We start from the raw sequence: 23,324 nt of genomic DNA on the forward strand, positions 1-23,324 counted from the left end.
CCTTTTCCACTGCCGAGTGAGCTAGCGAACCATCAGGCTTCTGCAGAGGAGGCAATGTATGGCGGCAGAAATTGGACTCTACTGCCTTCGACAGAGACCAGAATTGTTTACTACCAGGGGGGTAGGAGGCAAGTTTAGCGCCTATACGACGGATATGGTCGAATCGGGCCTTTTGTAATATCCGTTTGCAGGACTTGGTGGCTGAATTAAAAGCTTTCTTCCTCGTGCGAACCCCCCGCGCTCCAGCTTTGGCATCGCGGACCTGTACCCAAGCTTTGTAAGCAGACTCTTTAAGGGCTTCAGCATGGGCGCACTCAGCGTTGTACCAAGGTCGGGATTTGTGGTCGAGCGATATGTCAGAGAAGGGTATAAAGTATTCCATTCCCTGTCGGATCACGCCCGCAACTGCCTCAGCCGAACACGAGGGGTCACCCGAGGAAAAACAGACTTGCCGCCATGGGAAAGATGCATAGAAATGCCGCATCTCTTCCCAGTCCGCTAACTCATATCGCCACACTCTTCTTGTGCCCCTTGGACAGTTGTCCGGAGGAGAGGCGGTCGATATGGATTTCACCAGACAATGGTCGGATGATCCTAGAGGGGCAGATACTGAGACCGAGTGTCTGTCTGGATCTGTAGTCAGCAGAAGGTCCAGGCAATTGGCTGTATGGCTAGCAATATCTGGTACCCGTGTTGCAACCTGTACCATCTGGGTAAGATCGATAAATAAAATGAATAAATAATTTGTATAAACAAAAATGTCCAGTCCGAGCGGGAATCATACCCGGTTTCGCCACGACACCTGCTCTACGTGAGAGATAAGTCAAAAACTATGTGAGGTATGAATGTCATAAATCAGTTCTGGAAAACGATATTTTGTGTAAGTATACCTTGTGTAAGTAACCGTTAGGTAAGGTATCAACGGTGTTTCATTGTAATTTTTTTTGCTATTTTGAATATTTCCGATACAAAAACACGTTTTTTTATACCCAAGGTATGAGTGGCGGCAACATTCTATGTTAGATATTGAAGTTGTTGACTGGTTGTATTTTTTTTTTAGTTTTTTTTGTCACATATCGTTTTTGTTGATTTTAATTTCCAATACTTTAAAATTCGTTGTCTCTAATGAATATAATGTTACTTGTAATGAGAGCAGAAATCAGTTATGAAACAAGTGTATATTATGGGATACATGTTTTCATTTTTATGCTCTGTTAGTAATCATAATTAACAATAAATAAATAAACTTTCTTCCTATCGGGCTAACATAATATTCCGTTTTTATTACTATCGGAATAAATATTTACTAACGATCTTCTCCAAGTCTCCCCAGGGGTTTTTATACTATACTGGTAGCTGTTGTGTGAAACATATTAACATTCTTAGAAATTATAACTGAGGTAGGGCATAGCAGGATATATTCTGTACAAAATCTGGAGCAGCCCGACTGGGGAAGTACCTCGACCTTACAGAAGATCACAGCTAAATAACACTTCTTTCAAGCATTGTTGTGTTCCTGTGGTGAGTAAGGTGACCACAGCTCCTGAGGGAATTGAGGGTAAGGCCGATAACGTGCTTACGATGCTTTTGGTGTTACAGGTGTCGATAGGCTTACTATCAACATAGCTGTTCGTATATTTGTCGACCTAATTGTAAAAAAAAAAAAATTTCAAAGCTAATTTATATAGACAACTTAACACTGTATACATTAATCGCACTGTGCATATTAATCGAATCACACAGTTCGAGATCACACTCTCTTTTATAGTATACTAGCCTCTGCGCGCGACTTCGTCCGCGTGGAACGGAGGCGCGCGCAATACTTGATCATTATTTTGCTGCGATGTTATTTAAAAACTGCGATATCTCCTGAAATACTCATTGAAATCGAATTATGTAAAAGGCTATTTTGTTTTAAATTAAATACTTGTAATGAATAACGTATTTATTTAGAAAAGTTCATAGTAGTATCATGTTTATAAAAAAATCTTCGCAATAATGCATTATTTTAGAATAAACTTGATTAGCATAAAAAAGGTTATAGTGAGCCAACCTTAAAAGATAGATGTATGCTGTCGCGGACTTTTTTTAGAACTTTTAAAGAGGATCAAATCTCTGTTTTCATAGCGCACGCAGCGGAAGCTCTCAAAAGGAAAAATTAATCCCCGATTTTGAAACATTCTTCATTGGTGCTCCACTCCTTTTGGTCTTAGCGTGATGATATATAGCCTATAACCTTCCTCGGTAAATGGGCTATCTAACACTAAAATAATTTTTCAAATCGGACCAGTAGTTTCATAGATTAGCGCGTTCAAACAGACAGACAGGCAGGCAGGCAGGCAGGCAGGCAGGCAGGCAGGCAGGCAGGCAGGCAGGCAGGCAGGCAGGCAGGCAGGCAGGCAGGCAGGCAGGCAGGCAGGCAGGCAGGCAGGCAGGCAGGCAGGCAGGCAGGCAGGCAGGCAGGCAGGCAGGCAGGCAGGCAGGCAGGCAGGCAGGCAGGCAGGCAGGCAGGCAGGCAGGCAGGCAGGCAGGCAGGCAGGCAGGCAGGCAGGCAGGCAGGCAGGCAGGCAGGCAGGCAGGCAGGCAGGCAGGCAGGCAGGCAGGCAGGCAGGCAGGCAGGCAGGCAGGCAGGCAGGCAGGCAGGCAGGCAGGCAGGCAGGCAGGCAGGCAGGCAGGCAGGCAGGCAGGCAGGCAGGCAGGCAGGCAGGCAGGCAGGCAGGCAGGCAGGCAGGCAGGCAGGCAGGCAGGCAGGCAGGCAGGCAGGCAGGCAGGCAGGCAGGCAGGCAGGCAGGCAGGCAGGCAGGCAGGCAGGCAGGCAGGCAGGCAGGCAGGCAGGCAGGCAGGCAGGCAGGCAGGCAGGCAGGCAGGCAGGCAGGCAGGCAGGCAGGCAGGCAGGCAGGCAGGCAGGCAGGCAGGCAGGCAGGCAGGCAGGCAGGCAGGCAGGCAGGCAGGCAGGCAGGCAGGCAGGCAGGCAGGCAGGCAGGCAGGCAGGCAGGCAGGCAGGCAGGCAGGCAGGCAGGCAGGCAGGGCAGGCAGGCAGGCAGGCAGGCAGGCAGGCAGGCAGGCAGGCAGGCAGGCAGGCAGGCAGGCAGGCAGGCAGGCAGGCAGGCAGGCAGGCAGGCAGGCAGGCAGGCAGGCAGGCAGGCAGGCAGGCAGGCAGGCAGGCAGGCAGGCAGGCAGGCAGGCAGGCAGGCAGGCAGGCAGGCAGGCAGGCAGGCAGGCAGGCAGGCAGGCAGGCAGGCAGGCAGGCAGGCAGGCAGGCAGGCGGGCAGGCAGGCAGGCAGGCAGGCAGGCAGGCAGGCAGGCAGGCAGGCAGGCAGGCAGGCAGGCAGGCAGGCAGGCAGGCAGGCAGGCAGGCAGGCAGGCAGGCAGGCAGGCAGGCAGGCAGGCAGGCAGGCAGGCAGGCAGGCAGGCAGGCAGGCAGGCAGGCAGGCAGGCAGGCAGGCAGGCAGGCAGGCAGGCAGGCAGGCAGGCAGGCAGGCAGGCAGGCAGGCAGGCAGGCAGGCAGGCAGGCAGGCAGGCAGGCAGGCAGGCAGGCAGGCAGGCAGGCAGGCAGGCAGGCAGGCAGGCAGGCAGGCAGGCAGGCAGGCAGGCAGGCAGGCAGGCAGGCAGGCAGGCAGGCAGGCAGGCAGGCAGGCAGGCAGGCAGGCAGGCAGGCAGGCAGGCAGGCAGGCAGGCAGGCAGGCAGGCAGGCAGGCAGGCAGGCAGGCAGGCAGGCAGGCAGGCAGGCAGGCAGGCAGGCAGGCAGGCAGGCAGGCAGGCAGGCAGGCAGGCAGGCAGGCAGGCAGGCAGGCAGGCAGGCAGGCAGGCAGGCAGGCAGGCAGGCAGGCAGGCAGGCAGGCAGGCAGGCAGGCAGGCAGGCAGGCAGGCAGGCAGGCAGGCAGGCAGGCAGGCAGGCAGGCAGGCAGGCAGGCAGGCAGGCAGGCAGGCAGGCAGGCAGGCAGGCAGGCAGGCAGGCAGGCAGGCAGGCAGGCAGGCAGGCAGGCAGGCAGGCAGGCAGGCAGGCAGGCAGGCAGGCAGGCAGGCAGGCAGGCAGGCAGGCAGGCAGGCAGGCAGGCAGGCAGGCAGGCAGGCAGGCAGGCAGGCAGGCAGGCAGGCAGGCAGGCAGGCAGGCAGGCAGGCAGGCAGGCAGGCAGGCAGGCAGGCAGGCAGGCAGGCAGGCAGGCAGGCAGGCAGGCAGGCAGGCAGGCAGGCAGGCAGGCAGGCAGGCAGGCAGGCAGGCAGGCAGGCAGGCAGGCAGGCAGGCAGGCAGGCAGGCAGGCAGGCAGGCAGGCAGGCAGGCAGGCAGGCAGGCAGGCAGGCAGGCAGGCAGGCAGGCAGGCAGGCAGGCAGGCAGGCAGGCAGGCAGGCAGGCAGGCAGGCAGGCAGGCAGGCAGGCAGGCAGGCAGGCAGGCAGGCAGGCAGGCAGGCAGGCAGGCAGGCAGGCAGGCAGGCAGGCAGGCAGGCAGGCAGGCAGGCAGGCAGGCAGGCAGGCAGGCAGGCAGGCAGGCAGGCAGGCAGGCAGGCAGGCAGGCAGGCAGGCAGGCAGGCAGGCAGGCAGGCAGGCAGGCAGGCAGGCAGGCAGGCAGGCAGGCAGGCAGGCAAACAACACAAACTTCATGCTTATTTTTCAATTAAAAAAAAGTTTAACATTGACAAAGAAAACAAATTATATAAATACTTTAATTATACAGTTTGCAATATAGTTATTCGAGTTCGATGTTATTAGATAACTCGATTGTCCTACATAATTTACACCTGCTATACATATTATATACTCATATGCAATTTGATAACATCATGACCTGTATAATTAATTGTGAATACTTGCGTAGTAAATACTTTGAGGTTGGTATCCCAATAGGCGATAGAATTTAGTATGTAACTGTGCAAAATTTTATAATAAAAGCATCCAGTGTTGAAGCGCGTAGTTGACACACACACGGCGATAAATTACTTTTAATTTAACCTCAACGTCGAATAACTTTTTAGTATTAAATTTCTTATGAAAAAAAGTATTCAAGTAAACTGCTTGTTTTATATTAATTTACTAAGAAAGCTTTTTTCTAGTAAATTTAATTTTCTTTAAGAATACTGATTCTGGATGATTGAAATTTTTCAAAATTGACGCGTTTTGAGTAAAAAAATGCCCCTTAATATTATTATTAAGGGCTCAAACTTTCACGATAATCTTTTTTTGTCATCACAAATGATATATTTTTTTTATTATTTGTTTTAGGTCGGTCTAGTAGGAATACATATTCATATACAATAATTTTATGTTATTTCTATAAATATACCATAATACTTGCGATTACCTACAATTTATTGGAAAGCGAGATACTGGCACATTTTAATCGCACGTCTATTTCGCCAGCTAAATTATCTGTCCTAAAAACGAAGTAACGGAATCGTATTGTGTCATTTTAATTTAAGCTACAAAAAGAGACAGTTGGTTCAAATTGAATTCTGTCGCGCTCAGCATATTTAGTGTTTTATTTTGAACTGAATAATAAACAGCTTTCTGCAAGCATTTACTAAATTTTAATTATAGTAAGTTATTTATTCAATGACATATATATTTTAGAAGAAGTCAATTTATATTTCTTCAAAGTTAAAGAGGTTTGTCTTATATCTCAAAATCGATTTAGTATGTCTTAAAGGACGTCAACTACGAATATATATTTAAATATGAAATAACGTAACCAACATGGTTAACTTTATGGTTATTGTTTTGTTTTTGTGTGTCGTTGTGTTTATAATAACACATCATAAACACAAGACACTATTTTTTTTGTGTTTATGATTTAATATTTTAAATAAAAAAAACTGTATAATTTTCGTATACAATTGTGGTTTATAAAATACTTAGTACCTACTTACTGTGTGCCTTTCACTATAATTTAATAACCCTTCCTTTGCAGTCGGGTAAAAACATACATATTCACGACATACAAGTTTCTACATGGTTTTTTTTTTGTGGAAATTGCCTTTATCAACTGACACAACGCTCATGTCAAGGAAAATTTGTTCGGAAGAGTGGAATGATAATGAATTTGACGTAGAATTCAATTCACAAACATCAAATTGGGTTACTTGCTGATTCTATCATTTTGTTTAGGATTTAATTACTTTCGGGAAAATTGAGTTTAGGAAACAAAAAGGTTTTGCTACATTCCTTACTTTTCGGTACTTATTATTGAAATCAGTTTTAAGTAAACTGTTTAGTAATGTTATATGTATGAATACGTTTCTATTAAGATATGTAACTAGGACAGTTTTTTTGTCATTTTTTCTTGAATAGCTTCATTTTAGAATACATCAATATTGTGCGGGAATTTAGTAATCTTGTAATAAGAGTATAATAGTAAAAAAATGTCAAGTACTAACCCAAAAAATTTGTTCTAACTCACTAACAAATACACTACATAAAAGTCGATTTTAATATATTGAGCAAGGTATTTCCTGCTTGACATACCTCTATTTCCTTAACGTTCTCATCATCGACACAAGCATTCTCATCTACGCACCGTACATTTCTAATGAAGTATCTAGTAGTGGTACAATAGATCTTTATCATCCACAGTACTTATCACACATTTCTGCAATATACTTATGTTATATTTACGAATCATTTTAAATCTGTTAAGGACAATGAATTTTTTTTAAATCTGTTAAGGACAATGAAAAACTCGATTAAAATATTCATCTATCATCTTCAGAGTATATGGCTTATGTTATTGAGAATGTTTAAAAAGTTTTTTTAGTGTTTATTTTTTCAGTACATGTGTTATTGTTATTTTTGTAATAGGAATAGGAATTAATATAATTGAAACTTTAGCGCTTTTTTTATTTGTCTCGCTTATGTCTGCAATTTTAGCTTTTGAAGGTATGTGTATTCATTGTAAGAATACGAGTACTCTCATGTTCTGCCGCTGTGGATATAACGGCACGACTATAAATTTGTCCATAAAATTTTATAGGTGTCTGCTGTCACATATTTTTTTGCACAGATCTTACCGAAATTTCATTATTGTCTTATTTATCGAAGTAAAGTATCTTTCTAAGTTAAAATTTTTTTTGGTTCTGCAAGTTAGTTATAAAGGGATATGAGTGATATTAATATATCCATATTCAAAAGACCCCTAAGAAATAACTTTTGGAATTATAAACAAATTACATATGTTTGTCTTCTAATAAGAAAGATATAGAATTATCAGTACATTTGTATTTTATCAGTCCTTGTTTATTATTATCGATCGATTCAGCCCATAACATGCCACTGCTCGGCATTATGGCATTCAGCTTAATCTACCACGTACCACGTCACTGTGGGTTATCGGATATATTTTTTACTATTAGTAATGAACGAACACTATTTAATGGGCTATGCTTGAGGTTTCTCTTAAAGATAGGATTAGAAACGAGACTATCCGCGAGAGAACGAAAGTAACCGAGATAGCCCACAGAATTAGCAAGTTGAAATGGCAGTGGGCTGGTCACCTGTGTTGCAGGACCGAAGGCCGTTGGAGCAGACGTGTCCTTGAGTGGAGGCCACGCCTTGGCAAACGCAGTGATATCTTCCGGACTGCTGGACTGACGATCTAAGTAAGATCACCGGTGTAGGCTGGATGAGTATTGCAGAAAACCGGGATGTTTGGCGCGAACTTGGGGAGGCTATGTCCAGCAGTGGGCTGCAATAGGCTGGAATGATGATGATGATGATGATGGCTTAAATTGTATCTGTCCAGCTTTCTTCATATGTAAAACTTATTTCAAACTTTAGGTACCTACTTACTCATTACAGAAAAATTAAAAAACTAACTAAAGAGCGATATTTTGATATCAACTCCTTGGACGTATACTGAAAAAAAAACACCAAATTTTTCGAATAAATGTAAAAATATACAATGTTAAAGGAATTTCGTTATCATTTCTATGAAACAAACATTTGCTTACACAAAACAACTGAATAAAATATGTTTAAACCCAATTTTATACGGTTTCATACTTTACTTTCAAAGAAAAATATCGGTTTTACATAGTTTTATCAAAACATTTAACCGTTAACACAGTTAATTTGCATAACTGAATTCAGTTTAGTACGGTTTTCTCGAATGATTAATGTGGACTTTCTAAAGCCAACTCGTTGCATTGCATTGCATTGATACGACGTGATTTATGCTGTAGACTGAAAATCTTATTTTAGTGTAAACAACACCGGCGTCGAAACAGCAAACATTCGACTACAAATGCGATTCACCAGCTTCAGCTATACAAAATGTATACTTAAAGTAGGTATTATGTACCATTAAAATAATTTACACTATAGCATATATTATGTCCCTATAACTTAATATACCGTCAATAGTACAGTTATACGTAGATGTTTTAAAAGAACGAATAAGAGAAAATAGCAAAAATGAAATTACTTTGTTGTATCCTCGATAACATACTATGTTACCATTATATAATAAATAGTATATAAAGCAAAAGTGTACTTCCTATAGAACACTCGAGGAAGTTTTACGATCAGCAGACTTTTTAATAAAGAAGCAAGTTAGTGCAACGTATTCAAGACTATAAATTTACAGTTCATTGTACACGAAGTTGTTAGAAATTTCTTGAATAGGTCAGATTAGGCGTGTATAACGAACTATTAACTAGTTTCAGACAGACATTAAGTAGCTATGTAATACAAGAATTTAATATACAATAACGAATACTAGTGGTCGAAATTCGGCCATTATTAATTTAAATTAAAGTTTGAACATATTACACAGTTATTATGTTTGACATTGAGTAAAGACAAACAATATTAATCAATAGTCTATAATTTTTTCTCAATTTGACTGACGCGCATTTGTCAAATATATGGTAGTTTGAGTTTTTTTTATTATTAATTTAACGTATTTTTTATGCATAATTAAAAAAATATTAGCATTCCGCAGTCCTTCTCTATATAAACTAAAGTGTGCGAAATTTCATACTCTTCCGTCCCAGTAATTTTCGTAAAAAGAAGTACAAAGTTTTTGCTTCACATATTAATATATTAAAGATAATTAATGTAACAAACTTAATCAATAAAACATAATAATTGTTAAGATCACTAGGTGGCGCTGTCCCAATCTACATCACGCTAATAAAGTTATACGGCAGAATGAATATACCTTCCCGGCTACCAATTGAGATTACTACTAGTAGGGCACTACTATATAATGCATTTCTGGTGGTACAATAGACTTTAGCGCTTCGTTTGACACGTTTTTCATTAGGTGTCCTTGCTGTGCCTATTAAACGGTTGTTCTTAGAAAGATTAAGGCTCAATACGACTCTGTATTGACCTCGCTAGAACAAATATTATTCCACTCAAAGCCTCTTTTTTATTCTCTTACTGCCTGTCCGTCCGTCGCATCGTATCGTCGTGTCGTCGCATCGTCGCATCGTCTTATTTTCATCATATCGTCGTACCCGTATCACCGTGTCTTTGTGTCATATTGCTGTAGGTACCTGCATCAAATCATGTATGATACTATGTTAAAGTAATAAGTTGTTAAAGTAAAAAAAAAAAATATATACGGTCGAATTGAGTAACCTCCTCCTTTTTTTTGAAGTCGGTTAATAAGTTATCAAAGTAATTATCGTAGCGTTTTACTGATCAGTATTATTATGCTTTTATTTGAACTTTTCTTATCTACATTTACGTGAGATAGCGAATACTCTGTTACATCTTTGTACATATTTTATATAAAATATATATACAAGTAATTAAGTCCCTAATAATAATAAGTCTATATTAAATAAATGACAATTTTCAAGAGACGGTTCAGAATTTCTAAGCTTACATATATCTGAACTATTTAGCTGAGCTGTTAAATTTGTGTGCGATGAAACAGTATCATCATTATCTTTAAATATATTTTAATGTTTACACATGCCAAGACGTTAATCGAATAAAAACAAATATTTACGAAGTTGGCACGCTACACTATTCTGCGAATCTATAAGGAACGAATCAGTCAAGGGAGGGAAAATATATATGTATATGAGTATATACTCATTAGAATATAACTAAAATATTTCAAACACCTGCTCTTGCTTTGTGGTTAAGGCAGTAAAGAATATAGCTACCCCCTGTCTTCTCGTGGGTGTCTTTGAGGCGACTAAGGGATAACATAGTTCCACTAGCACCTTGGAACTTATAAAAACTCCGTCCTATACGTGTCCTACTTTGTACTCTTCTTAACTGCTTTTCTATGCCTTGTCCTATACCTTAAGGTTGTCAGTTAGAAATCGCTCTTCTAGCCTTTGTACGTCTTCCTCTAACTGTATTACTTTTGTTTTTTTTATGTATCTTTTTTATGTATGGTGCACAATAAAAATATATCCTTTATTATATTCTTTATTTTTACAATGTTTGGACTGTAGTCAGGCATTATAATTAAGAACAAACTACAGTTTGTTCTTAATAGGATTATTATATCTTCAAGGGTTACCGTAGACTGTGGACTCCTGCAACACCAGGAGAATTACAATCGCATTGCCGACCTTACCTAGTTCTCCCGTCAACACAGCGCATCTAAAGAGTTCTCTCTACCTCACTCAAAAAACAAACAAACTCAAAAAAGAAAAACACTTTCGGCACCGGCTGGGATCCTCTGTAAGATTGAGAAATTTCCCTGTAGGGATGCCACAGAATTTAAGCAAAACTTTTTTGCTGTGCTCTACCTTCTGAAAATGATTTGAAAATTTATTTAATACGCTTCTTTTAATTTTGTAATTGATATATTCTACTTCGCTTGATATGGTTCCATCATCTAAGTTATAATAAGTTCAATATAGATGGTAATTTTTACATGTAATATGTATCTTAGCTGAAAAGAGCGGATCTAATGTCTGACCTTGTTGAATGCCGACGTTAATTAAGCTCTCATTAAGTAAAATCTAAATTTCCTTCGAGAAATAATTTTATCTACCACTTTGATACATTATACTGACAATATGTTTTTCTAGTTAACAAGTTTACAAGAAATGTGTTCGTATGCCTACAAATTATAATTTGTTATTATATTAAATGAAAACTAAAACCAATCATGTTTCATCTTAGTGAAATTGTTTTCTTGCATCCTTCGAAGACGCAAAAAAATTATACATTATTATACTATAAACGTGTTTTATAATTTTATGAAATGACCTAAAATACCTAAGAAAAACTCGAAGCTCTGTTTGAACATACGATTTTATTATTTTATTATTATTACTTAACAACAGCCGTGGACGTTTATATTAAGTAATAATACAATTAAAACCTTATGTGTAATAAGAATAGGGTCCAAAATTCTGTTAGTCTTAACTCAAATACAAATTGAATTAGGTTTTTAAAATATAATTAATTTATTCTTTTATTCTCGACGTGTTCTCAACATAATAAAAACTTTAAACAGTGCCTTTAGTTTACTGCGGTTGCTTTCATTAGTTTTTATTACTCGAGTGCACTAAGGAATTACATTACTACCGCTTCAGGTTTCGGAAATATTTGTTTAGTCCAAATTAAGATTAAAAAAACTAGTTATGTACGAAAAATTTTTTATTGTACTTTATAATATAAATCTTTATTATAGCTTCAACTCGACATACCAAAATGTTACAAAACACATTATTGTAATTGTGTTTATATAATTACTAATCTACTCACCTACAGTTGTGTCTGCGCTAACTTTTTATTTCTTTACTTTCGAGTAGTAAGCATATTCTATACCTTCAGTTATGACATTATTTTTAGCTTTAGTAGTACCCAAAAACCGAAGAGAAAAACTAATAAACGGATATGGTATATACAGGGTTACAGGAAAAGTCGACCTAGATCCGTTAAGGGCGTGTAGTACACATCATTTCTGAATGATTTCACTATGTAACCCTTCATCCTAAACTTAACCGTTTTCGAGATATTCGAGTTTTAATTTTTTTTATGAAAATGCCCAATTTTTCGGCTATTGAATTGAATAATTTGAATTTTTTTGATTCTTATGATTATTTTTTTGGTTTTTTACATGAAGAATGAGATGCTTAATGACCTCAATGACTAAAATTGCACGTAAGTTAACTAAATAGGTCGTTGTAGACGATCGAAACTTAAGAAAATAAGTACAAATTATAAAAAAATATTTTTCTTTTCTGGATATCTCAAAAAATTATTATGGCACTTGCTCTGCAGATGTGCTTAAAAATATCTACATTTTATCAGCTATCCAACGAGGTATAACACTCTAGGGTATTTATTAACCTCAAAGATGAAACTTAGTTTCTAAGGCTACATGGCAGTCAGAATAAATAGCGCTTATTTAATCTAATTAATTTGATTTAAGTTCAGCATCAATCATTACAGATCGTCGGTGATTGTAGTAAGCTAAATGAAACAATAAATCAGTTCAAAATAACATTTATTCACCTAATGTTTTTGAAGTTCATGTTCTACGTGTCCACCTCTATTTCGCACACATTTTCTCATTCTTTCACGTAGTCCACTTTTCACTACACCAGTGGTTAATGTTGTTCTTATGTCGTTAGCAGCATTAATTATCCTTGACCCCTTTACTCTTTTCTTATTTGGATTGCCTAGTTAACCTTTTCAACTATGTTTTTTTCTATGAGTTTAAATACAACCCTAGAGTGTTATACCTCGTTGGATAGCTGATAAAATGTAGATATTTTTAAGCATATCTGCAGAGTAAGTGCCATAATATTTTTTTGAGATATCCAGAAAAGAAAAATATTTTTTTATAATTTGTACTTATTTTCTTAAGTTTCGATCGTCTACAACGACCCATTTAGTTAACTTACGTGCAATTTTAGTCATTGAGGTCATTAAGCATCTTATTCTTCATGTAAAAAACCAAAAAAATAATCATAAGAGTCAAAAACATTCAAAATATTCAAATCAATAGCCGAAAAATTGGGCATTTTCATAAAAAAAAATTAAAACTCGAATATCTCGAAAACGGTTAAGTTTAGGATGGGGGGTTCCATAGTGAAATCATTCAGAAATGATGTGTACTACACGCCCTTAATGGATCTAGGTCGACTTTTCCTGTAACCCTGTATAATATACGGATATATCTGGTCACTTGACCAGAAATATGTTGTATATAGTTTGCAAAGACAGAAAATTCGCTAGAGGTACAATCGTAGCAGTGACGTATTTACGCTATCCCTAGAGAGCTATGAGTTTTTCTCGGATGAATGGTAGCATATGTCAGTTCAGGGGCCTAAGCTATGTGCATGCCAAATTGTAAGTAAACGTCTAATATAATAAATAAGAAAAATATACCTATATTTAATGTAAACTTCTACTAGGGCTTCTTAATGTATGACTTTTATTAATAGTATAAATACATATAATCTTATAAAAATATGTATTATTTATAGTTGTAATAAACAGGTCAATTAAAATTGAGTTCTTTGAATAATAATAATAATAATAATATATTCTTTATTGTACACCAAAATATAAACAAACAGTAATTACAAAAAAAAAAGATGTACAAAAGCGATCTTATCGCTGAAGAGCGATTTCTTCCAGATAACCTTTGGGCACAGGACATGATATAGTAGTGACGGATAGGAAGTTAGGATTTGAAGTTAGATTTATAGAAATATTTTAATTAAGTAATATATTACTGATGTTCATATATATATTTTAAATAGTTTTACGCCCCAATTGTATGTATTTTTATCGTATCACTTGTAAAGGTGTCACAATAGTAACTGCAAGCAATTTATCAAATGTTACGAATGATGCTCCCTACAGCAAATGGCAGCCATGATTGATAGCATTAATTAAGCAATAACACAGTTGGACTATGCAAACTATTAAACTTTATCTACAACGTTTGCAACTCTATTGATATATTCTACATATCATTTTACATATATATCCTTTTGGGATATATTCTATATATCATGAAAAGTTTATAGTCGTAAAGTAAACAATAAACAACGACGGACCCGTTTATACTAGGGAAAGAGACACAGCAGTATATTTCAAGTTCTAGTTCTACACCGACAAATCTTCCTCAACACCCTTCCTCTTTCGGTCATTTAGTTGCAAAACCTTTACTGTTACATTGAAACAATACTAAGGAGGAAATATTACGATTATATTGTACACTAAATAATTTACTAGACATTACGTAAAAACATTTGCCGTAATTTTGGAACAATTTTGATTTAGTTACAACGTTGTTGTATGCGTTACTAACAGTATCTAGGTTTTAGTCCAATAATTATGAGAATCACAACATAGCATAAAACAAAGTCGCTTTCCGCTGTCTGCATTCTTAGATCTTTAAAACTACGCAACGGATTTTGATGCAGTTTTCTTTGGTAAATAGAGCGATTCTAGAGGAAGCTTTATATTTATAATACGTGCATAATATAGTAGAGGAACTCTGATAGTTTTAGAGGTTTCCAATGTGATGTCGTAAATAAACACATTTTTTGTGCTAACATAGCAAACGCTGGCTGAACCCTCCGAGATAGATCAAAATAATGTATCTACCACAGTATTGTGCACCTTAAAAAAGCCCACAAAAAAATCCGCGATGGTATATGTCATCTCGTAAGGATAATTCACAGTAACCTTTTTTTATCCTTTACTCTTTACGAGAAATAATTAGTATCAACATTGCACACGTGCAAAGCCGGAACGGGTCGCTAGTACTTTTATAAAACAGTTCCTCATAACATCAAACTAAATACAAAAAAAACTTTTCAAAATCTCAATTTACGAATTTATGATCATTAGAATGAAGACATTCTTATGTAAAGCAGAATAATAAAAACATTGAAATTCAAAATGTCATGTAATTTAATGGATGGAATCTTGACACCAGAATTCAGAAAACGATTATTCTCAATAAATAAATAAATTAAAATAATATCATATAGATTAAAATAATATTATATAACTCAATAAATAAATTAATTAAAATAATATTATTGAATCGTCGAATCACGTGTAGTATGAAAAAAAAACATGTTAGTAGTAGGTAATTTTACGAGTACATTATAATCAGTTTTATGTAAATTGTCCACATGCTCATTTTTTACTAAGGGTCCATCCATAAATTACGTAACACGTTAAAGGGGAGATTAGTTAGTTAGTTGTGGGCTCGGTTTTCCGCATTTAGACTCAAAGCTGGTCCGTTATGCGTGAAAAGAGGGCTGACTAGTTCAGCCAGCCCAGGATCATGTGGGCCGCTGATCCTTGAGCAGGAGAGGTACACGAAGGTCCACGAAGAGCGACATTGTGCGACAAGGGGTGAGGAAGGGTCCAAAACAATATCACATTCAAAATACTGAACAAAAATTATCTACCATTATTAGTATTATAATAATTTTATTTTTAATACCTTTATTATCCAATGATGTTGATTTTTTGAAAATTAAGAATTTAATTAAAAAAAAGAATATCGAGTCTTCGTTACATCCCAATACTGAATCGTCAAAATAACGCTAGAGTACATACATTCCGCGCGGTGCTTTCTATTCAGTGAAAATTCACCGAATAATATTCACTTCAGCCTAGAAGTTAGAATATTATAATCACTCATTCGAAAATTAAATCTTCTCCCACTTTTTTTAGTAAGAAAAACGCGGTCGCACAATGAAATATTTATACAGACTAAAATTAAAAAAAAAAATGTGCAAAGGTAAAATTGTTTATTAAAATGGAATAACGATAAAATTATACTTTTATATTTTTAATGTATTTAAGATAATATAAAACGGAATTCAAAAAATTTCAATATATTTTATAATTATGTACATACGTTTTATACGTATTGTATATCTGTATATTCTGTCACAGTAGAATATCAAGATTAAATTAATTTCCCGCGCTTTTTAATATTCACATTTCAAGTATCAATATATTTATATGTATAATGTAACGAAAATAAATATGTTTGTGCTATAAAAAACAATTCGATACTAAATTTCTAGATTTTTCTTTGAAAAAAAAATTAACTTACTATATGCTTTTTAAAACTATTTTTAGTTCTCATTTTGCAACTTTTGGGCAGAATAAAGTCAAACGTTAGCTCAAATCGAATTATTCAAAATGTTAAGTCTGCAATTTAGCGCGAATGCTATTTACTTCGAAGTTTCATTTCTTGTTGTAATAATATTTGCTTTGTAAACTTTTCTAATTTTATAATTAATAATGTTTTCCCCAGAAAAACAACAAGTTGAAATATGCTTACTTAAATCAAACCTAGAAGAAATAGAAAATGATTTAGTTGCACAGGTACGTGTAATCAATAATTTATTTTCCATTGAAACGTTTCATTGGCTTAATAAATACCTTGTTCACCTATGTTTTTTCTTTCTTAAAGAGATCAGCGATTCCAGCGCTAGATGCTGAAAATGAACAAAAGTATCGTGAAACTATAACAGCTTTGCGTGAAGCGCGCGCTCTTAACACAAAAATTGAAGATCTTAAGCAAGAAAACGGTTTGTAAAACAAATTCACAAAAACGTTTAATTTGCTTAATGGTTATACAATACGCCGATCAGAAAGTGTAATAAATAATCATCATTGTCATCATTACAGCCTATACAGTCCACTGCTGGACATAGGCCTCCACAAGTTTACGCCAAAAATAACGTGAACTCATGTGTATTGCCCACAGTCACCACGCTGGGCAGGCGGGTTGGTGACCGCAGTACTGGCTTTGTCGCACCGAAGACGCTGCTGCCCGTCTTCGGCCTGTGTATTTCAAAGCCAGCAGTTGGATGGTTATCCCGCCATCGGTCGACTTCTTAAGTTCCAAGGTGGTTGTGGAATCTTGTTATCCCTTAGTCGCCTCTTACGACACCCACGGTAAGAGAGGGGGTGGCTAAATTCTTTAGTGCCGTAGCCACACAGCACGTAATAAATAATATTAAATATCAAAACATTTTTGAATATCATATCAAAAATTGACCGCTCCAGCGGGGTTTCGAACCCGCGTCTCCGACTGACCTCTACCTACCTGACCGCCAATTAAGCTATGGAACGATGTACCCGCTAGATCGAAATCTTTGAGCTGGAGCGGTAAATTTTTGATATGATATTCAAAAATGTTTAGAATTCCTAATGTGTGGGTAACACAAAAATAAAATCGTAGATATTTAATATAAACACTAGAGTGGTTGTAATATAAAATATATACAATCACTCCACAAATATATATATGCGGGTTCGATATCTTGTTTTTTTTTTGATAAATATACACTACACACTGCAACAATGGGCAAGTCCATATAACATAATTTTCCGTCCACATAATAAATATTGACATATTGGACATATTTGGACATGGACAGACTACACACAATAAATTATACATAATTTTAGGTAATTACCCATAATTCTAAAAACAATATTTAGTTTGACATACAACCAGGAGACAAATAAATTAGTTATCATAGTTAGATTTATTTATATAAACCTTTATTCATGCAATACACTGCACACAAAAATATACAAAAAAAAAATGTAAAACTGTATACAAAAAAAAAATGTAAAATCTAATAAAGAAAAAAGATAATTATTTGAAACCAAAAAACTATCATTTATCTAACAAATAATTGTGTCTGCTTGCAAACGAAAATAAAAATCTACTTCAATTACATCGACAAGTAATACAACGTAAGTATTAACACAACGTAAGTAGACGAAACTATAGTCAAGTAAATGCGTTTTATCAAAGATTACTCAAAAATTAGTTAGTAAATCCCGATTAAATGTAAACCGGACTACAAAACAACCATCAGCTTTCGAATAAAACAAGAATCATCAAAATCGGTCCTCCCAATCAAAAGCTCTGAGGTAACATACAATTTTTTTTTTATATAGCATACAATTTTGTTATATACATACCATAAATTTTTTTTTTTATAAAAATTACAATCTTCAAATAATATATGTATAAATAAAACTATAGACTATAGTAGATATTTATTATTTAAAAAAAAAATCTGAAACATTGTTAAAAATAGACCTGTAGGTGAAGATTACCGAGGAAAGACATTTTTATGAAACGCGACTGTATTGGGGATCCAGAACAGTTATCTAATCTACTCGTTTTTTATGTTTTTACCAACAATTATTTCAGTAAGATTAACCGCTAAGCGCATGCAACTGAAACGGCAGAGTGAGGAAGTGAGTGAAAAACTCGAAAGAGCTCGCAGGGATCGTAGCGTACTTGAAGAATTGCTGAAACAGGAAGAACGGGATACGGAAGTCGAAATGTGCGGACGTGTTCTATTTAATTTAGTACTTTAAAACTCACTGCTTTTTTTGATAAATTACAAGAATAAATAACAAAAGAATTTTTGTTATAGTGTAACTAGCTGACCCCGCAAACGTTGTTTTGCCATATATTTATATTTTATTAGGTTTCTCAATCTCCTCCCCTCCCCACTATAACTTAGGGGATTGAAAAATAGATGTTGTTCGATTCTTAGACCTACCCGATATGCACACAAAATTTCATGAGAATCGCTCAAGCCGTTTCGGAGGAGTTTAACTACAAACACCGCGACACAAGAATTTTATATATTAGATATTTTTTTTTAATTTTTTTTGTGATAGAATTTCGTACTCCACTAAATATTAAACGCCATATTGTTTGCAATTTCTTAATTGATTAAATAATTTCAAAATTGATATAAAGATTAATGAGGCTCCAAATTTTTACTTTTACACATATCGCTACAGACGCAAATATGAAGATACATTACGTGAATTGGCCAACATGTTTAGGTCGTCTCGTGCATTTTATGTAAGTATTTTTATTTAATTTCTTAATGACCTACGAATAGAGTTTTACTCACACCTATATCTTACGCTTGTTTTTATTTTTCGGATTTATCAAGTATGAATATATTCATGTATCAAGTATTAATTATTGATATTATGAGAAGATTAAAAACTATAAATTATATCATTATAAAACCAGTAAAAGTCCTACCTTCATAAATATTCAATGCAGGTCGGATGAGCTGTCCAATAGAGTTGATAAGCTTTTTTAATTTACATATCGCTATGCGCATGTAATTATTATGTCATCTATATTTCATTCATTTCCATAATAACATTCAATATAAAAGTGTAATACTAGTAGATAATACTTATTTATAGAACTGGTTCAGAAATATATCTAAAAGGAAACAATGTTTCAAATGTTTGTTTAGAATTTTGAAAATAATTTTTCAGTCTGAAAATAATAAATAAATCTTCGAAATGAAAAGTTTTGTCTATATGAGGTTCTCATACAATTTCCTCAATTACGCGGTTTATAATACGGAATTAAAATATAATGTCGCAATTTTTGTTATGAAATAACCTGATTTATATGTATATTTACCAGCAGGCAGTCAATGTATCGTGTAATTTGTGAACGTATCTGCTTTAGAATTTGACTTTGATGATTACTAAATTGCTTATTAGATTTTCGTTATTTTTAACTTGATATGGTAAACAATATGATTGAGTGATTGTCGAATTATCAACAACAATTTAATATTATTTGTATATTATTGTTGAAAATTAGAAATATTCTATATTCGAGAGAACGATAAGAGCTTAATCCACTACGCTGCTCTAATGCGGGTTGGGGGATACATTCCTTACTTATTATGTTCCCTACTATAAGTAACGATTGCTATCAGTTGTACATGATAACAACCGGGATCGACGGCTTAACGTGCTCTCCGAGGCACGGTGGGGAGATTCACAAGAACTGCACAAACGCCCAGACCACGACTAACATTTGTACGGTTTTTCATGTGGGAATCGAACCCACAACCACCAGTGGAACGGACACATAACCAGCGCTGTGACCGTAGCGTCAACGCGTCGTCAATTTAAAGCTTGGTATTAATCAATTCGTACCCAACTAAAGAATGAAGACGAAGTCACAAACGAACTGGAAACGATAAAGGAAATGAATTTAAGCTTTGTCAACGAGGAAAAGAAACTGCAGTTTAATGTTTCTGAGCTCAAGCGAGAGCTTACTAGTCTGCAATCTGACGTTCCTGAAGATATTCTTGCAATAATGTAAATATACAGTATTTTTTACAACCCATACTTCTGAACCGTAATAATTTATCAACTGTAAATACAGTAACCGGTGATGAATATTGCACCTTTGGAAAGAGACAATCAGCTTATTCCGATATCGTTGAGTGTTATGGTCCAAGATCCCACACCCCCAAACCTATTATTTTTACTGATCGACAACATGTATGCAGTATTAGTGTATACAGAGAACATATACATACCCGCTAGCTGTGGCCGAGGGTCAATTTGTTAATATTAACCGCTAAATGTACATAAAATGCTACTAATTTGAGCTATTTTCATTCGGCTAAAAATATGATAGGCCTGGGGGTCTTGGGATCATATTCGAAATACTAATAGTTCTATATCTATTAGGAGGTATTAAGATTATGATTTGCTTGTATTGATAATTTTTTTTAATTCTTCGTATAAAATACACCAATTTTTCTATTAGCTATGTCTTTATGTTAGGGTAAAATGAAATAAAAAACACGTCCACATCATGTTCACATATTTACCTATTTACCGCTAGTTACATTATAGTCAAAATCATCCATGTCTAAACGAGATTCTTTTTTCGTCTCCCTTTTTTCAGAGTACTGAACTTAATTGCTGTAGAATATGTTTCAGAACGGAGTTCGTTTATGATATTGCTTAAAGTTTCTCTTAATATTCCAGTGGCTCTTGAAACTATATAATTTAATTACTAATGTTTTCATTCCGGTAACAAAATATTTATAAAAATTGAAGATGATTTCGCGTGATTGACCTAATAATGCTCGGCGGTATGATATGAACTTCGACAAAATAAAAGTTATGTGTTAACAACCAAGTTATACCGAGACCGGTATCGGTTGATGGTACTCTTCTCGAAGTGGTTTAGGATTATGATTACCTTGGTCATACCATTTAACTAGGCCGCCACAACTTCGAGAAGGAGGCCAATGGGAGGCTTCGGTTGGGCTGGGCAGTGTTAGGCAGGCTTCGTCGGGTCTGCACTTCGAAAATTCCACAATGCTTGAAGACAAAAGTCTTCAAGCAATGCGTCCTGCCAGTGCTAAGATACGGAGCCCAGACGTGGACATTGACGAATAGAATGGTTCTCGAATTTAAAGTCGCTCAACGCGCAATGGAACGGGCCATACTTGGGGTTTATTTCAAAGATAGGATTAGAAATGAGACTCCGCTAGAGAATGAAATTGGTGGATTAAGCTCTGATCCTTCTCCTGCACGGGGAAAGAGGCCTATTCCCAATAGTGGGATATTACAGCCTGAAGCGATATAGAGATTGAAACTAACCGACGTAGCCCACACAATTAGCAAGCTGAAGTGACAGTGGGCTTACCTGTGTCGCAGGACAGATGGCCATTGGAGCAGACGTGTTATGGAGTAGAGACCGCGTCTTTGCAAACACAGTGTACGACGTACCCCGGCTCGCTGGACCATCGATCTACGTAAGATTACCGGTCTAGGCTGGATGAAGATTGCAGAAAACTGGACGTCTGGCGCGAACTTGGGGAGGCCAGTGTCCAATAGGGGACTGCAATAGGCTGAACTAACTGATTGACCTTGTAAAGGTTTTCTTCTTTTTCCTAAATATGTCATAGCACAACTTTAAATTATTTAAATATTGGGGTGTTAATATATATTTGACTGTGTGTGACTGCACTGTATCTCACTTAAACAACGACTGAAAAAACCTCATATAGGTAGTGTGCACCAGAGACAGCTAAAAAAGCTGAAATTAGCCGATTATCTCTTTCCGCAGATCTTTGCGCAATATTTATTGCCGTGCACTATAGAGCATTTCATTATATAACTAGAACCTGTTACACTTATTGTAGATAACACTATTTAACTTATGACGGTATTGCAGTTTTTGATATAGTATTATTTTTTTAACATCGAATTCAACTATATTTATGATATATTTTTATAAAAGTTGTATTTTATTAATTGAAAAGAAACAGTTCCTAGTGGCTTATTCTATCCCCGCTGTTAACTCACATACGTAACTTATTTCCTGTATTTTAAGTTCTAAAGATAAGTTTTACTACTAAAAGGTTATTTATTCTAAAGACAAATAGACTTCTTCGGTATGTTGCTTCAGTATATATTCTAAATCGTGACTGATGTTCTAACATACCTCGATAAGTAGCTCTATAGGTATGTGTTTTATATTCATTTCGCGTTCTGAGATAATGGAAAACATTGTAAAGAAAATTTACGTGCTCCAAAACGAATAAATATTTATGTTCAAGCTATAATAATTGCGATTACTATAACGTGACTCACATTTCCCATTACGACACCATATACATAACCAGTGCTTAGAATTTAGATTAATTAAAGAGCTGAACAGTGTTAACTCTAAATGTATATTCATTAAAAAAAAATTTTATATTATGTATTTTAATTTAACGTACGTGGTTTTTTTTTTACATTACACATTTCTGTTTTGTTTCTGTATATATGTTTTTTTAACGCTTATTTAAAGATTAATTATGAAATGGAAATCCTGGTAGTAATAAGTCTAGTTATTATTTTAATAATATACAATTAGGCAATATTTCTTAATTATACTATGATACATAGTTAACCACAGCTTGTATAATACTTTTTACAGTGGTCAAACGGGCTTAGAAAAAAAAATTAAGTCTCTTACGGAACAGTGCGAGACGCTAAATTCTAAACGAGATTACATTCTCAAGAACCAATCAAGCACGACTTCGCAATCATTAAGTCGCAAATAATTATTATTATCTCTTTGTTATAAATTTCTTTCGATAATCCTTTTTAATATAATACGATTATTATAAATACTAGTATATAACTTAGTTATTAATTGTCTATTGAAGCAGGAATAAAAATTATTTTCCTTATGTTGTCTAATTTTATCTGTTATAAACCTTTCATTAGTTACTTTATTATATCAGTTGTAGCATATAATTTATTTATTGTTTTTATTTCCCGGTGAGTTAGAGGGATGAACAAGAAAGTATTACTATTTCATTTTCATGGTGTAATTATTATCGATAACGAATATACAAAACCGTCATTATGATCAATTTATATTATTGTAAACTAATACAGTTCCGTCGAATCATTGAAGTAGCGGCGCTGCTGGAGAAATATCTCATTCTTCCAGAAGACCACTGCTGAGTAATAATACTGCATTCAAGTACTACTAGTAGTTCCGTGGTGAGTAAGATGGCCAGAGCTCCTGAAGAGGGTCGGC

General features: G+C 36.6%; 1 protein-coding gene and 1 long non-coding RNA gene across 2 annotated transcripts; both read left to right on the forward strand.

The window, feature by feature from the left end:
* The first annotated feature begins 247 nt into the window (after positions 1-247).
* LOC123658149 lies at positions 248-8,322 on the forward strand. The gene is made up of 3 exons (XR_006743839.1): positions 248-330; positions 1,959-1,964; positions 8,312-8,322. It is a non-coding gene; the product is annotated as an uncharacterized LOC123658149 (long non-coding RNA).
* Positions 8,323-16,201: 7,879 nt separating this feature from the next.
* Positions 16,202-22,839, forward strand: LOC123658220 (tropomyosin-like). The gene is made up of 6 exons (XM_045593661.1): positions 16,202-16,285; positions 16,374-16,491; positions 18,138-18,273; positions 18,743-18,806; positions 19,929-20,083; positions 22,713-22,839. Exons 1-6 carry the CDS (start codon positions 16,202-16,204, stop codon positions 22,837-22,839), a joined length of 684 nt encoding a protein of 227 aa, XP_045449617.1.
* Positions 22,840-23,324: the final 485 nt, after the last annotated feature.

Source organism: Melitaea cinxia, chromosome 12 (genome assembly GCF_905220565.1).
Source record: "Melitaea cinxia chromosome 12, ilMelCinx1.1, whole genome shotgun sequence".
Taxonomy (NCBI): Eukaryota; Metazoa; Arthropoda; class Insecta; order Lepidoptera; family Nymphalidae; genus Melitaea; species Melitaea cinxia.

Bases quoted from the DNA above. Each gene is read 5' to 3' on its own strand.
- LOC123658220 (XM_045593661.1), top strand. From the start codon at position 16,202: ATGTTTTCCCCAGAAAAACAACAAGTTGAAATATGCTTACTTAAATCA. The intron at 18,807-19,928 runs GTAAGTATTTTT...ACCCAACTAAAG, and splicing joins GGTCGTCTCGTGCATTTTAT to AATGAAGACGAAGTCACAAA. The intron at 20,084-22,712 runs GTAAATATACAG...TACTTTTTACAG, and splicing joins GAAGATATTCTTGCAATAAT to TGGTCAAACGGGCTTAGAAA.